This window comes from Solanum dulcamara, chromosome 7 (genome assembly GCF_947179165.1).
Source record: "Solanum dulcamara chromosome 7, daSolDulc1.2, whole genome shotgun sequence".
NCBI lineage: Eukaryota > Viridiplantae > Streptophyta > Magnoliopsida > Solanales > Solanaceae > Solanum > Solanum dulcamara.
Window position 1 is genome coordinate 11299081 of NC_077243.1, and position 17664 is coordinate 11316744.

The 17664-nt window shown below is 33.0% G+C and overlaps 2 protein-coding genes across 2 annotated transcripts; both read left to right on the top strand.

The window, feature by feature from the left end:
- The first annotated feature begins 1121 nt into the window (after positions 1–1121).
- On the top strand, positions 1122–5898 carry LOC129896590 (HVA22-like protein k). The gene is made up of 8 exons (XM_055972528.1): positions 1122–1300; positions 2455–2513; positions 2756–2853; positions 3789–3840; positions 3975–4038; positions 4886–4981; positions 5302–5374; positions 5554–5898. The coding sequence occupies exons 1-8, from the start codon at positions 1259–1261 to the stop codon at positions 5652–5654; spliced, it is 585 nt and encodes a 194-aa protein (XP_055828503.1). The 5' UTR covers positions 1122–1258; the 3' UTR covers positions 5655–5898.
- Positions 5899–6614: 716 nt separating this feature from the next.
- Positions 6615–11382, top strand: LOC129895478 (elongator complex protein 3). The gene is made up of 8 exons (XM_055971202.1): positions 6615–7168; positions 7986–8055; positions 8153–8325; positions 8656–8830; positions 9597–9763; positions 9955–10174; positions 10260–10364; positions 10892–11382. Exons 1-8 carry the CDS (start codon positions 6699–6701, stop codon positions 11201–11203), a joined length of 1692 nt encoding a protein of 563 aa, XP_055827177.1. The 5' UTR covers positions 6615–6698; the 3' UTR covers positions 11204–11382.
- The last annotated feature ends 6282 nt before the right edge of the window (positions 11383–17664 follow it).

Here is a 17664-nt window from a genome sequence, read left to right on the forward strand (position 1 = left end):
ATAATAATGTGAGTGAAGTAATAATAAATGATATATATGTCACGATTGAATTTTTTATCAAGTCATGATCGATAATATCTAGTGCATTAAATTAATCAATCGGACAATCTTGATTCTTTACTATTGTCTTACTCAAATAAACATATGTGACTCAATGCAATTTTTTGAATAAATATAATATTTAGGTCTTAAGTTCAATTAATAAATATTTCAAAATTTTATATAGCTGTGTTTATGCACTTATTATCATTGTATAGTATATGCATAATGTGAAAACATAAGCCAAATTTTAGGACTACCTATGAAGCCTCTAAATTGAAGACAATGATTATATAAAATGAATAATTAAATTAATTAAAGTATATGTGTCTCCATCAAAAGTAAGAAGTGGTAGCTATCAAAAGCACGAAAAATGGCCTTTATGTTTTACCACAAGGCAATACAAATTAAAGACTTTAATACAATTCTCGATATTGAGTAAATCTCAACATTCCCCTCACTAAAGTTAGAATAAACATACATATGATAACACACTCTTGAAGAATTTGTAAAGGGAACTGTTAGAAAAAATTATTATGTAAATAATTCACATTTAAGCAACTAAGACTAAAGTATTTCTTATTTAAGTATATTTTCTCAGTTAAGTATATTCATTATTTCTTTAGTATTTAGATAATTTCAATCAATTAAACTTTTTTATTTACGCATGACTATGACGATTGGTAACTATTTATATGATTACTCTTATGTCTTTACACATCCATTAAATATTTTGTGTGTCATTATGACAGTATTAGCAATCCTTTTGTAGAGCGTTATTGTAATCCTTTGGACAATTATCATTCATGTTGTGTCTCATTATGACAGTAACCCTATATACAATTACTCGTAACCATTTGTATTGTTATCATCTCATGTTGTGTTTCATTATTGCAAAAATACTCACCCTTTATACAATTACTCGTAATTCTTTTATGTGATTATCATTTAATTGAAGTTAAATCAAATTTTCTACGATTTTAACTTTAACGATAGTTATGAAACATAAAGCACTTCATAGGTTTTTACTTTAAAGCACACAAAAAATTAGATCCCTACACGTTGCATACAAGAAGTATAATTAAGAAAAAGGACCGGGGTGAATTTTCACATATTGAAGAGGTGGATGTGTAATTCACAAAAAAGTCAATAGATTGCAGTATTTATACTCAAATTTCCGACGATCGCCGGGTCTGAGAAAAAGCTCCTCTCTCCGGGAATGGCAGGAATGGCTGTGTTTGCCTCAAATCTCTCGAGCGAGGTAGTCCTCTCTCTCTCTCTCTCTCTCTCTCTCATACTCTCTTAAATGTCTACTATGCGTAAAACACTGATCTGACTGCGATTGCGTATACAGACAATCCGTTTTGCTGCCAGTTATGGTCCATGCTTAAACTCATATGTAAATTAGGGTGTTTCTAGTGTAACTGGGTTTTCTTGTAGGATCATCTGCAATTAAGGGTGTTTCTATTGCTTGTTCTGAATTTTCCTCCCTTTTTAGCAAAATCAAAACTGTCTCATACATTTAAGCATCACCTATTGTATCTCAGAGGGACTAGGAAACGCACACCAGATTCCAGAACCAACTAGGCAGTGTAAAATTCAGTTGATTTACACTTTCTACTTCAGACTTATATGTAACAATTGTTGCATATTATAAATCTCCCTTTCCTTAAAAGGTTTCCCATTCTTAAGATACAAATGTTAATGAAATCCTTGTGGATGTTTTATTGATAACCTCTCCAATCTAACAGTGTCTTTTGAAATTCTAGATTGAGGGGTCATGGTATAATGCCTCTAATCAAATGTTAATATAATTAAATAAAAAGTCATATGAAGGAAAAAAAACACAACAGAAGAATTTCTTATATTAGAGGATTTTTTTTTTTACATTTGGCCATTACAGAGGGATCCACACCCACATTGGACGAAACAGTGAGTTTTTCCAGATTGGCCTGTCAAAGGTGGGATTAGACTAGATAAAATCATCTCAACCAATCGGTCCTCATGTTAAACGACCCCTAAAGGTGTCAATACTTTAGTATAAAATAATGAATGAATTGATCAGATTGTTAGAATCATAAATAGAATATCATTTGTTAATGCTGTAATGTTCTGAGCAAATGTACAGACAGTGATCTTCTTAGATCTTCTTTCCAGTTATGGTTACTTGACAAGTTGGTAAAATTTGCAAGTATCCTATGCTACTTCCACCAGTTTCAGAGTGTTTGAACTGGCCAACCACTCTTGTTCTGCAACCCTTGAGGTTCATCTTACAATTTGACTTTTCAAGCTTCACTAAAACTTGCCTTCTATTACTGGTCATCCTTGTGCTTATAATTTTCATTTATGTCATGCATTCAGAAGGTATAGGCTCTTTCTTCTTTTCTGATCTCACATCACTTTCTTTTTATGCAGATTGGGTTAAAATTGCTTCTTAGCCCGCTTAATACTAATGTAATTGTCCGCACTGCATGGTGAGCTCTTATTCGAGTCTGGAGATTTTGTTTTCATGATCCCAGTTGATTTTTTCCGTTGTCACTTTTGTGTTTAAGAAGGCATCCTACACTTGGGATAAGCCAAATGCAAAAGTTTCAGTGCCGTTTCATGAGCCTGAAGAAGTTTTATTTCTAACAGACATTCTGAACTCTACTTGTTTAGCTGTTTCTATTATTTGGAAAAGTGAAGATTCTAATTAACATTTTAAGGATATTTGCAGCTGTTCTGTAGGGATTGTTTTGCCTGTTTATTCTACCTTCAAAGCAATTGAGATGGGGAGTCAAAATGAGAAACATAAATGGCTTCTGTACTGGGCAGGTGATGATGCTTTCCAAAACGTTACAAATTTTCTTTTGCTTTGCAAATCTTGGAATTGCATTTTGCTCCACAAGATACTGATTGATGTCCTCACCACAAAATATCTCTGTTAAGTTCTATAGTATGTCCTCCTGTTTTCCCTAATACCATCTGAAACTATTGCTGGGATATAATCTAAGAGATCATTTGAAAAAGCAATAAAACGAAGCTGTTGACTCTACTGAACAAGAAAATATAACAAGAATTTAAGCTAGATCCTCCTTTAATCATCTCATTTTTTGTAAGAATGACGCTGCTATACTTGTAATATCTCAATTACTTGCTACGTCTCGGACTCGAGTGCGGATATCGGATACGGGTGCGGATCTAGAGGCCAGATTCCTCATCTCATAAATTTTAGGATTCTGATGTATGGATCCAAGTGTGGATACGGTCAATAAATGTATATTACAACATATATAAGTATATATATTTATATTTCGATTTATGTATGATATTGAACTAACACTAATAAACTTAATTCTTTAATGACACCTACTTTTATTCACAAGATATCTCGTGTAATAGCAAAGTGTTATATATAATATGAGATAAACCCAAAAATCAAACCAAATACCTTCCAATCTGTACTTTGTGGTAATAGATGTAGTCAAAGCACCGCACCCAAGGTAAGTTGACCAGATCTGGTGTGGATCCCACACCCAAATTGTGTTGGATTGACACAAGCGCGGCAAGGACTTTGAAGGGTCAAAGGAAACATACAGTGGCGAATCTAAGATTTTTAGAACATGGGGTGCACCACTACAAGAAGAAAGAAAAAATTTATGAAGTGGAATTGATCCCTAGTTTTAGATTTATGTGATTGCCATTATCTTGCCCATATATCTCTTTTAAATGAATCATAAGTTACTCTCTCACTTCCTCTCTGCTTGCAGCATATGGATCTTTCAGTATCGTTGAAGCATTCACAGATAAATTTCTCTACTGGTACTGCTTCCATTTTTGTTTTCTAATTTGTTTATAGCCAGTCTCATGTGGTTACATGGGGTTATTAGTTTGGGAATACCAACTTTTACTAGCCTTGCTCTTGTAACATGGAAGAGCTTTGTCTTATTTTATAGGTTCCCACTATACTATCATGTGAAGCTCGCATTTCTTGTTTGGCTTCAACTTCCATCTGCTGAGGTGAGTTCAACAGATATATTTGTTTCTTGAACTTTATCTTTCTCTTTCTTTCCATTTCGCTTATCGTGCTTGGGGGGTTGGGATTGGTGTAAAACACAATTCACTTTCATGGTTTATGTATCCCGAATATATAAATCCTTCCCCATTCCAAAAGCCTAGTGCTTGGGAAATAGCCAGTACCTTTACCGTTATGAAGACTGTGACTTTCTGAGCTAACAACTTATAACTGGATACTCTTTCCATATGAAAGCCTTGCTGGTTCTGCTGTTGAATAGAAAACCGAGGAAAGATTGAAGAATAACATGTTTGGGAGGAGAAGATAGATGATGAGATTTACAGAGATGAAAAGGAGAGAGAGAGAGAGAGAAGGTAAACAGGTGGAGCTTAGATTTCAAATAAGAGAAAAAGAACATGGAACTTAGGTTTCAAGCAAGAGACAAGGAAGGTGGGAGCCTAAGAGAGGATGGTTGAGGGATGGGTGGGTGAGGGGAAGCTAGTGAATCTGGCAGACAGTGGAAAATAGAGAATGGTGAAGATAGTGAACCATGTTTAATAGTTAAAATAATCATCATTGGGCCCTTTTGTAACTTTTTTGTACGAGTGAAAATTAGCATTACGATGTCCTAATCTCAACATACTTGCGAGCGTATCCGGCCAAACATCCTGGAAATAAAAAATATCTAGCTGTTTTTGAGTTGAATTCAGCTGAACTGCTTAATTAGAGTTAAGGATGTAGTTTTTTTAAAAAAAAACTGATAAGGATATAGCTTTAGCTTGAAGTATATACTTACTTTTTCACCCAAAATGGATTTTTGGAAAGTCATGCACTTCTTTTGGTGTTACACAGGGTGCTAAGCAATTGTACACGAACCATCTGCGCCCTTTCCTCATGAGACATCAAGCAAGGCTGGATCATATTTTGGAGTTAATTCATGGAGAATTGGTAAAAGTTATCTGTTAACGTATGTTGTAAATTTGCATATCAAATGTGTAGATGCAACTTGCCATTTAATTGAAGAATATGTAAAGTGTCATCTAGTTCACTTTATTAGGATGCATTGTTGTTGCTTGATGTTTTAGCCGCCTTCCAAAGATTTTCAGAAATTTCTGTACAATGCTGGAAGAAACTGCTATCGTGCATGTAATCTCGTAGGACTGCTTAAGGGTTCTTGTTTCATAGTTTGTCTCTAACATGTATATCCGCAGCTTCTTATGGATTTTTGAATCCTTATTCAGATTGTCTTATGGAAATAAAATATGCAGGCTAAATTTATTAGCACTCACCAAGCAGAAATCCAGTTTGCAAAGGTTCTTCTTGGCAAAACTTTACTATCAGGTAGTTCCTTTATATAAATGATTTCCATCATATATATTTTGACAGGAAACGTCTTCCTTCTTCTTATGTTAGCATCCACGGACTATTTCTTGGTGAACACCATATTTTAGTTTGGAATATGTACCGTGTACATCAAAAGGTGATAAGTTGACCAATTAAATTTCTTCTTTTATATTTAGTTGGAAGCATTCTTCAACAACCCGCGCAAGGACGAGTTGTTGGTACAATTGAAGGGCCAGCAGAGCAAGTAGAGACTTCAGAGTCAGAAGATGAATCGTGATGCCCTTTTCAAAGTCAGATAAAAAGTATCTTCTCTCTGTTGTACTTCATATCAACTTAGTTTAGCTTTAGCTTTCGTTCATTTCCGCACTGCATCTTTGATGCAAAAATAGATAGGAGTGATCAGTGTATACATGATTTTCTAAGGAGACAATTTTGTTGTGGGTTTGAGAGTTTCCTTCTCCCTTTTCCTGTAAATATATCAACAGAAAATAGGTTTCACGTTGTTTTAAACCATTTTAGCAGACTTCACGTTGTTTTAAACCATTTTAGCAGACTTTTGTGCAGTTGTTGCTTTTTATGCATTCTGAAATAGTACTTATTTACTGGGAGTGAAGTTGTACTGACTGTCCTACTGATCAGACGCAATGTTTGAAGGATAAACGTGGAATTTGAATTTGAAGTGTAGCAAGTTTTAGTTCATTGGATGGTGTATAAAACATGGTGTTGTCCGAAATCGACTAATCCTATTAGATATGTGTCACCTCCATCTATCAACTCAATCTAATCTACACTAGGATTGAGTAACTCAAAAAAAAAAATCACCTAGTATTGTTTTCATTGGAATTTAAACTTTGAAATCTCATGATTCACTTGCTCCCCACGAGATATTGTGTTGATGATTGGTAACAACATTTAAGTACATAAAATATTGCCATGCATTTTTTTAAAAAAATATTGAATTTGCTACGCAAGAATTTAGTAAATCCTAATTAACATTCTACTTTGACGAAACTTGGACTAATCACACGTTGGATTGAAAATAAATTTTGATTAGCTCCAAAGTTGATTTTCAATTATTAGCGATCTGAAAATTGTAAAACGTAATAATAGTATAATACAGTTAGTGCTACAAATTGAAAACTCTCAATTACCTGGGGGTCTTAATAGTATCTTTTCAATAATTAGAGGACCAGTTTGTAAATAATTATAATAAACCCCTCCATCGGCAAGCAGCAAAATATACCCAAAAGCAACCGACATCGGCGGTTTCAGGTCATATTACGGGTTTCTTCCTCAGTTCATTCTTCTCAATCTGTCACTCATGGCGGCGGCGGCGGTAGCAGAGACCCGAAAGCTCCCGCGGCCGGGAAGGGGCGGAGTTGTGTCCCTCGGTCTGACGGAGGAAGAAGCTAGAGTTCGTGCTATAACGGAGATCGTCAACAACATGGTGGAACTCTCACGGAAAGGCAAGGATGTAGACCTAAATGCGCTAAAGTCAGCAGCGTGCCGCAAATACGGGCTCTCTCGGGCTCCTAAGTTGGTAGAGATGATCGCTGCTTTGCCTGACTCTGAGCGTGAAACACTGCTTCCCAAACTCCGAGCCAAGCCCGTCCGTACAGCCTCGGGCATAGCTGTTGTTGCTGTAATGTCTAAGCCTCATCGTTGTCCTCATATAGCTACTACCGGAAATATTTGTGTCTATTGCCCTGGCGGCCCAGATTCTGATTTTGAGTATAGTACCCAGTCATACACGGGATATGAGCCTACTAGTATGCGAGCTATTCGAGCTAGGTGAGAATCAATTTTTCTCTGTTTTTTTACGCACATACATACCCGTATTTGCAGTTTGATGCTATGAATGATATTCAGTATTCAGTATTTTCACTCTGTCTTGTGGCATATTCAGTATTTTCACTAAGGGGTTTGAAAAATAAAAAATTAGTGTATGAGATTTGAACTTAAAGCCTCAAAGGTGCATTTTGAACCTCTTGAATCATTGAGTTGACCTATAGTCTTGTGTTAGGGATACAAAATCTGTATATACACACAAAATTTTAAAAAAATACCTTATACGGTGTGTATGTTTTTTTGCTGTGGGGGTTTGTGTGAAACCCGCGCCCCCTCCTAGATCCGCTCCTGCCTCCTTCAATGGCAATCAAATGGAAGTAGCTATCCTGAATTATGCCTTAGGATTTCAGAAGTTCGTCTATACATTTTACTGATAAATGAGAAGCTCATCTATACGTTCATCTTTTTTAATTGGAGAAGTCCTACTGTTATCACCGGAAAGTATCATACATCTGCAGAAAGATAACCATTTAATGCTGGTTAATGTGTCTTTGCATCAGAGATTTGTTAACCTTCCATCTAATTTTTCTTTTTCTTGTGGAGATAAATATACTAAACTGTGAATATTAGCTTTTCTTCTTCAGGTAATATAGGTCTTAATCTTTAATTTGTTTCTTGTTGGAAAAAAATGTGCCATTTCCTTACACACGACTAACTAGAAAGTCGTTATAATCTCTTACTCAAAAAAGTTATCTTTGGAAAGACAAGATCAGGGTTTGTATCAGAATTAGGGAAAGTACTTATGTGGTTCATTTTCCAGATACAACCCTTATGTACAAGCTCGAAGCCGCATTGATCAACTTAAGAGATTGGGTCACAGTGTTGATAAGGTTTTCCCCCTTGGAAGTACTACTTATTCTTTTCTGATTTTCGTGAATTGTTCCAAAATTGACTGCTTTCCTCATAGTTACGAATGTCTAATTGCAGGTTGAATTCATCTTGATGGGAGGTACATTCATGTCATTGCCTGCAGACTATCGTGATTACTTCACACGGAATCTTCATGATGCTTTATCCGGACATACTTCTGCCAATGTTGAAGAGGCTGTTGCATACTCCGAACATGGGGCGACAAAGTGCATTGGGATGACAATTGAAACGTGAGTAACTATTGGCTACATGAGAGCGGTATAAAAATCATAGTGAAAAACACTTACCAATAAAAAAGAAAAAATCCAAAGGGAAAAGCACCTCGAGAAACATTTTAGCTTATGCTCTGGTCCTCTGTAACTGAGATATCCTCCTTTTTATCAATTTTGTTCTCCTCCCTTTTGTCTTGCTTTTTTCATGTGTGAGCTAGTTCAGATGCTATACTTAAGTTTTTTGGAGGCTTAGATGCTTGGTGGAGCTATTACCTCTGAACAATTTAAGCATATAGCATTTTATTCATATCTTTTTTGTGTACTCAATAATTTGTATTTTGCCAATAGGAGGCCAGACTACTGCCTTGGACCTCATCTGAGACAGATGCTTTCTTACGGTTGTACACGGCTAGAAATTGGAGTCCAGAGTACATATGAGGATGTTGCCCGTGACACCAATAGAGGCCACACTGTAGCAGCTGTGGCTGATTGCTTTTGTTTGGCAAAGGATGCTGGCTTCAAGGTGCTTTTCTAATTTCTTTTTGTTGGTGGTTTTGGTCCAATCTCTACTTTTGGCTCCAGAATCCAGGCTAAAAACCCTTCCACCTCTAATAGCCTACCCTTTCACACTCCCCAAGCGACACGAAAGATGAGCCTTGAAGAAGAAATTAGAATGGAAACTGGAAAGTCAAATTTATATCTGTAGTTACAATATTATCTATTTCGAGGTATCTTATCTCATTTGGAAGGATTTGAAATGAAGCTTTGTCTTGAAGCTGTTGGCGTGATTCACACATTTAATTCCTTTCTATTTCTTTTTAGACTTCAACAACATACACCCATTGTAACCCCACAAGTGGGGTCTTTTTGGACTTGAGGAATATAATTTTATTATTATCTGTTGTTTCTTTTGCTTCGATTACCGTATTATTTGTTGTTTTTATCTCATTTATTTTGTAGTGTGGTGTCTTCATTACTATTTTTCCTTTCATACTTGATTTTGATATGTTTTACTTGAGCCGAGGTCTATCGATAACAACCTCTCTACCTTCACAAGGTAGATCTTCTCCCTTGTTCTTCCCTCTTCTTATCCTCTTCCTATGATCTTGACCTGTTAAGTGATTTCCGAAAGCTCCCACTATGATTAAAAGCTGCCAATAGTCCACAGGGGTAAGACTGCGTACACATTACCCACTCACCCACCCCAAACCCCACTTGTGGGATTACACTAGGTCTGTTGTTTTTGTACTGGTAAAATTTTCATGCATACCTTTGTTAAATTTTTGTAGGTGGTTGCTCATATGATGCCTGACCTTCCAAACGTTGGCGTTGAAAGAGACTTGGAGAGTTTCAAGGAATTCTTTGAGAGTCCTTCATTTAGGACAGATGGGCTTAAAATCTATCCTACACTTGTTATTCGTGGCACGGGACTTTATGAACTGTGGAAAACTGGGAGGTAGTCTACTTTCTGGATTTTGTTATCGCATGTGTTGTTTTTCTGTTGCTGAAGTCATTTTATTTAAATCAGTCAATAAGATTGATCTCATCCAACCTGGTCGGCAATAGCAGTAGACATATTGTTGGATGCAAACTTGAAACTATTACTTCAATTAGGTCATTAGTCATTAGAAGTGTTAACACATGCAGGTATAGAAATTATCCACCAGAGCAACTTGTAGACATTGTAGCTAGGATACTTTCTATGGTGCCACCTTGGACACGCGTTTACAGGGTCCAACGTGATATCCCTATGCCTTTAGTGACTTCTGGAGTTGAGAAAGGGAATCTCCGAGAATTAGCTTTAGCTCGAATGGATGATCTTGGCTTGAAATGCCGAGATGTCCGAACACGCGAAGCTGGTATCCAGGTAATATAATTTTTGTATCTAGTTTCTTGCATCTCTTACAGTGTGGTCTCAGAACTCAAATGATTTGATGGAAATAACTTATTAGGACATTCACAACAAGATAAGGCCTGAAGAAGTTGAGCTTGTTCGCCGTGATTATACAGCAAATGAAGGATGGGAGACCTTTCTTTCATACGAAGATACACGTCAGGTATGTCAATTCAGCTGTTTTTCTTTGATGATTTACAACTCCTTCGTTGCTCTAGTGTCAAACTAGTAAATTGAACTCAATGTATTTTGCTGCCAAAAGCAGTAACTTACTCTAGATTATTGAACCAAAAAAAATTACTTGTTCTCTGATGAAAAAAGAAGTTACTTCTACTTTTCCTGCCGTGGTATCAGCACATAACTTCGTATACAGTGATGTAAGCAAGCCTTTTTTCGTTTTTACTTTTTAAGGAAATTTCTTCGGAGTCGTGTCCTGCAATTTAGAAACAAAAAAATGGTCCAGGAAAGTCATATTTCTATTTTCATTTTAACTTTTAACTTTAATAAGAGTAGTATATATTAAACATGTCTTCTAGATCTTTCTATAAGTGCTGGTAAACTATTGTACTTGCACTATGAAGAGTTCATGTAATTGCTGAAAAACATGTTGCATTGTATGACTGTTAACATCTTCAATATAAGAAGGGACCTTAAATCAGATTTCACTATTCCTTTCTTTTCATTATGCAGGATATTCTTGTTGGATTGCTACGGCTGCGGAAGTGTGGACGAAATGTGACTTGCCCAGAACTCACGGGGAGGTGTTCAATTGTTCGTGAGCTTCATGTTTATGGGACCGCAGTTCCTGTTCATGGTCGAGACACAGATAAACTGCAGCACCAGGGTTATGGTACTCTGCTGATGGAGGAGGCCGAGCGGATCGCTCAGAGGGAGCATAGGTCGACCAAAATCGCTGTTATCTCGGGCGTAGGGACCCGGCATTACTACAGAAAGCTAGGCTATGAGCTTGAAGGTCCTTATATGGTAAAAAGCCTTGTGTAGAAGTATAATTAACAATTTTGCTGCAAGTTGTTACTATTTGCGACTAATTTTGTATCACGGTAGATTGTAATTTAAATGGTATGCATATTTCGATGCCGGTAAAGACAAGTATCAAAGTCCATTTTATAATGCTTCATTTGGAAATTTATAAGCTATAAAATGGAATAATATTTTGCTTTCGGGGTGACAAAGGGAAAGACTTTCCTAGTCAAATGGAAAAGAAAAGAAAAAGGAAAATGTTTGTTATGATACGATGGAAAAATGTTTTGACCAACTGTAATAAGAGTGACAACGTGGTTTTTTGAGCACTTAATTAATTATCTTCTTGTTGGGATTACTGTTTTAAACAACTTGAAGGTATGGTTGACTCGCTTAAGGTATTGGTTTGTTAAATTGACATACAAGAAATTATATCATGGGTTCGAATCCCTTAAGCCATATTTACTTTTATATAGATATTAGAGAAAACATAAGCTTATATGGTGATATAAAAATTGTGTTTTCAATGTACTATGATATAAAAAGTAGTGGCAACTCGTGGTAAGTGAATGGGTTGGAGATAGTGATTGTGCAATGATAGCCGATAGTGATTAAATGTTGGTGGCCAAGGACGATAAATGTACAACGATAGCTGGTGGTGGAAGTGATTGGTAATGAAAATGTTTGATGGTGGTGGTTGATGAAGGACGGTTAATAGTTGCATTAATAGTGATAGAAATGGTTGACAAGGATAATTGTTGTGAACCAAGCTTTAACAAATCCGGATATCTTACTATATTAATAAGAGACTGGAATGCGATTATAATTTTAAAATCGTAATTGCAATGTTCAAACAACTGAATTACAATGAAAATATTGAAATAACAAATAAATGAGGTTAGAGATAAAGAACAGAGATGGAGGCTTAGACTCTAGAAGAAGAAAAGAGGACAAACATTTTCTTCAATATGCATAACCCTTCTTTCCAACTCATTCCGTCTTTTAACCAAATGTTGATTGGGCCTGGATTCCAAATAAAACACTCTAACATTTTATTTGGCCCGATCTCATTCACCACTTCTAACCCATAGGCTCTCATAAAGCTAGCTTGGTTCACAACAATAACTAATGAAGATGATGATTGGTTGTTAACTATTGTAATTTTACCGTAAATCCACAGTGAAGATGGTTGATATCGAGGATAAATTATGAAAATGATTACAGTGGTGATAATATGATAATATATAAATGGTACATGGCAATAGTAAATGTTACATAAAAAATATTTAAATGATAATCTTCATTATTTAAACACTTTATGTTTGTATTTAAATTTTTCATATCTGTAAAACCTATAAAGTGATTCTTAAAGGAAACAAAATACATTACATTTAATAATTGAATTAGTTCAAACATCCACTAAAGACAAACGAATAACATGTGCTGAGCAATATAATTTAACGTATTTTGAAATTAGGAACGATCATGTTGATTGATCAAGCCACGTGTCTTTCACTTCAACTTTGAAAGGCTAATTATTATCATTAATATTTTTGTAAGTAACTTAGCTCATGTAGATATAGATGAGTGATTTTAGTTTAGAGTATTATAGTAATTTAATGTTTAAATTTAGATATGTTTTTAATTAAAGATATTATAGTAATTTAACATTAAAGTTAGAAAATTCATGTTCTTAAGATAAAATAGATGTAGACATACATTTATTATATACTATTACACATATATTATACATAAAGAGTGTATTAGGTTTGAAGAAGAAAAAAAATGAGGTGAAGATATTTATATGTAATTTATAAAAACTATATGATTTTTTGTATATATAATGTTATATATTGACATGTGTATCGTAATATTTATGTTGAACTATATATCTTTGAAAGCTATAAATTTTGTTCATAAATTGCATTTGACGAATGCGATTTATGCCTTATCATAAATCTCTATACTTTTGCTTCTATTTTTTTTATATTTGAGCCAAGAGTAAAGCAGAGTCTGAAATATTGGGTCAAATGCCTCCACGAGTAAGCATACTTGTTAATTTATCTATTTATTTTTTAAAAAGTAAATTGTGCAAAATATCAGTCTATGATTTGAGACTTTTTAGAGGAGATTTTGAATTGATCGGATTTGAATAGTCAATATATACATCATATATAGTTAAATCATATTTAGCTTTTTAAGTGTATCACAATATATGATCGGTGTATAGTTTATATAGATATAGATGAGTGTTTTAAGTTTGGAGTATTAAAGTAACTTAACGTTTAAGTTTATGGATGTTTTTAATTAAAGATATTATAGTAATTTAACTTTAAGTGAGGAAGTTCATGTTGTTAAGGTAAAATAGATGTACACATACACTTATTATATATTACTACACATATATTATACATAAAGAGTGTATTAGGATTGAAGAAGAAGAAAAATTACGCAAAGATAATTTATATGTAATCTATCAAAACTATATGAATTTTTGTATATATAATATTATATATTGACATGCGTATCGTAATATTTATGTTGAACTGTATATCTTTGAAAGCTATAATTTTGTTCATAAATCGCGTTTGACGAATGCGATTTATTCTTTGTCATAAATCCCTTCATTTTTGCTTTTATTTTTCTATATTTGAGCCGAGTGTAAAGTAGATTTGGGAATATTGGGTCAAATGCCTCCACGAGTAAACATACTTGATAATTTATCTATTTCTTTTTTAAGAAGTAAATTGTGCAAAATATCAGCTTGTGATTTGAGACTTTTTAGAGAAGATTTTGAATTGATCGAAATTGAATAGTCAGTGTATACTTCATGTATAGTTAAAATATATTAAGCTTTTGTTTTTAATTAAAGATATTATAGCAATTTAACATTTAAGTTAGAAAACTCATGTTCTTAAGGTAAAATAGATGTAGACATACACTTATTATATATTACTACACACATATTATACATAAAGGGTGTATTAGGATTGAAGAAGAAAAAATTACGTAAAGATAATTTATAAGTAATCTATCAAAACTAAATGAATTTTTGTATATATATTATTATATATTCACATGCGCATCGTATTATTTATGTTGAACTATATATTTTTTAAATCTATAAATTTTGTTCATAAATCTCTTTATTTTTTATTATATTTTTTATATTTGAGCCGAGAGTAAAGCAGAGTTGGGAATATTGGATCAAATGCCTCCTCAAGTAAGCATACATGTTAATTTATCTATTTATTTTTTAAAAAGTAAACTATGTAAAAATATCAACCTATAATTTAAGATTGTTTAGAGGATATTTTGAATTGATTAAAATTGAATAATCAGTGTATACTTCATGTATAGTTAAACTATATTAAATTTTTTGAACGTATCACAATATATAGTCGATGTATAATTTTTATAGATATACGTGGGTGTTTTAAGTTAGGAGTATTAAAGTTATTTAACGCTTAACTTTAGGGATGTTTTAAATTAAAGATATTATAGTAATTTTAAATTTAAGATAGGAAGTTCATGTTCTTAAGTAAAATAGATGTAGACATACACTTATTATAAACTACTACACACATGTTATATATAAAGAGTGTATTTGGATTGAAGAAGAAAACAAATTACGTAAAGACAATTTATAAGTAATCTATCAAAACTATATGAATTTTTGTATATATAATATTATATATTGACATGTGTATTGTAATATTTATGTTGAACAATATATCTTTGAAAGCTACAAATTTTGTTTATGAGTCGCTGTCTAATTCGATTTATGTCTTATTATAAATCTCTTCATTTTTGCTTTTATATTTCTATATTTGAGCCGAGAGTAAAGCAGTTTAGAAATATTTGGTCAAATGCCTCCACGAATAAGCATACTTGTTAATTTATCTGTTTCTTTTTTAAAAAGTAAATTTGCAAATTATCAGCCTATGATTTGAGACTTTTTAAAGGAGATTTTGAATTGAATTGAATTAAATAGTCAGTGTATACTTCATGTATAATTAAATTATATTTAGTTTTTTGAGTGTATCACAATGTATAATCGTGTATAGTTTATATAGATATAGATGATTGTTTTAAGTTTAGAATATTAAAGTAATTTAATGTTTAGGTTTAGAGATGTTTTAAATTAAAGATATTATAGTAATTTAACACTTAAGTTAGAAAGTTCATGTTATTAAGGTGAAATTGATTTAGACATACACTTATTATATTCTATTATACACATATTATACATAAAGAACATATTAGGATTGAAGAAGAAAAAAAATTACGTGAAGATAATTGATATGTAATCTATCAAAACTATATGAATTTTTGTATAAATAATATTATATATTGATATGCGTATTGTAATATTTATGTTGAACTGTATATCTTTAAAATCTACAAATTTTGTTAATAAATCGCGTTTGATGAACGTGATTTATGTCTAATCATGCATCTCTTTATTTTTGCTTCAATTTTTTTATATTTGAACCGAGAGTAAAACAGATTTAAAAATATTGGATCAAATTCCTCCACAAGTAAGCATACTTGTTAATTTATTTATTTCTTTTATAAAAAGTAAATCATGCAAATATCAGCATATGATTTGAGATTGTTTAGATGAGATTTTTAATTGATCATAATTGAATAGTCAGTTTATACTTCATGTATAGTTAAACTATATTTAACATTTTGAGTGTATCACAATATATAGTTGGTGTATAATTTATATAGATATAGTTGAGTGTTTTTAGTTTGAACTATTAAAGTAAATTAACGCTTAAGTTTAGAGATGTTTTTAATTAAAGATATCATGGTAATTTAACATTTAAGTTATGAAGTTCATATTTTTAAGATAAATAGATGTAGACATACACTAATTATATACTACTTTACACATATTATACATAAAGAGTGTGTTAGAATTTAAGAAGAAAAAAATTACGTGAAGATGATTTATATGTAATCTGTCAAAACTATATGAATTTTGTATAAATAATATTATATATTGACATGTGTGTCATAATATTTATGCTGAGATGTATATCTTGAAATCTACAAAATTATTTAATAAACCGCATTTGATGAATGTAATTTATGTCTTATCATGCATCTCTTTATTATTGTTTCTATTTTCTTATATTTGAGTCGAGAGTAAAGCAGAGTCTAAAATATTGGGTCAAATGCCTCCACGAGTAAGCATACTTGTTAATTTATCTATTATTTTTGAAAAAGTAAATTGTCCAAAATGTCGGCCTATGATTTGAGATTTTTTAGAGGAGATTCTGTATTGATCAGAATTGAACAGTCAGTGTATACTTCATATATAGTTAAACTATATTTAGCTTTTTGAGTGTATCACAATATATAGTCGGTGTATAGTTTATATAGATATAGATGAGTGTTTTAAGTTTGGAGTATTAAAGTAATTTAACGCTTAAGTTTAGAGATGTTTTTAACTAAAGATATTATAGTAATTTAATATTTAAGTGAGGAGGTTCATTTTCTTAAGGTAAAATTGATGTAGACATACACTTATTATATACTACTACACACATCTTATACATAAAGAGTGTATAAGGATGTAATGATCCTAAAGATCATTTTTGAATATTTTTTTTACAAAAATAACCGTTTTACTCCTCCCTATAGTTGCCCCGAGTGGTTTCTGATTAATATCGAGTGTTTGTTTTGGGAAAAATCTTTGAAAAAGTTGGGTTTTGGAAATTTTGAGTTTTCATAAGCTTAAAGTGTTCAAAAGTGGGATTTGGGACCAATCGAAGCTACGAGTCTCGGAAATAAATTATGTCGATTCCAGAAGCTCCAAAATGTGGAATTTGATATATGAGAGTTTACGCAATTAGATTTGGAGTTGTAATGAAGATTTGAGGTCTTGAGTTGAAAATTTAAGGAATTTAGGCCAAAGTTTGACTTTGATCAACTTTCAGAGTTTCGATGCTCGAAATAGAATTTCGACGACTTCGTTGGATTCGGGGGATGGTGTTAGGTCTAGGAGTGTTATTGGTTGAATTTTTAGAGGTCCCAAGCTAGTTTTGGTATTTTTGAGGTTTAAGTCAGTTTAGTTGTGATTTTTCGGGTTCCGAGTCAAAGTGACCACGAATTTAATTTTTGATGATTCCATTGAGTTTGGAATATTGAAATTAGTATGGTAGAATATAAGATTTGTGTGCACGGTATCCCAAACGAATCCCAAGGGTTCAACCCGTAAACTTGAGCTTAAGGTGTTTTGCTGGTTTTCAGTTTCTAATGCAGGTAAAAATGACCCTTCGAGACCGTGTGACCTTATTTTGCAATCACATAGGTGTTAAACCTTGGGCTTCTCGATCGCGTGGACTTTTCCTCTATCGCGATGATCAATTTTAATGTGTTGACCTGTGACTCATTGCGATCGCGTGGCTGGGTGTCGCAATCGCGATGGACAATGTCGTGCCTGAACAGGGTTTAATCTTCAAATCGTG

Coding starts and splice junctions, on each gene's coding strand:
- LOC129896590 (XM_055972528.1), top strand. CDS start 1,259: ATGGCAGGAATGGCTGTGTTTGCCTCAAATCTCTCGAGCGAG. Junction 3,841..3,974: donor ACAGATAAATTTCTCTACTG/GTACTGCTTCCA, acceptor CTTATTTTATAG/GTTCCCACTATACTATCATG. Junction 4,039..4,885: donor TTCAACTTCCATCTGCTGAG/GTGAGTTCAACA, acceptor GGTGTTACACAG/GGTGCTAAGCAATTGTACAC.
- LOC129895478 (XM_055971202.1), top strand. CDS start 6,699: ATGGCGGCGGCGGCGGTAGCAGAGACCCGAAAGCTCCCGCGGCCGGGA. Junction 7,169..7,985: donor ATGCGAGCTATTCGAGCTAG/GTGAGAATCAAT, acceptor TTCATTTTCCAG/ATACAACCCTTATGTACAAG. Junction 9,764..9,954: donor GAACTGTGGAAAACTGGGAG/GTAGTCTACTTT, acceptor TAACACATGCAG/GTATAGAAATTATCCACCAG.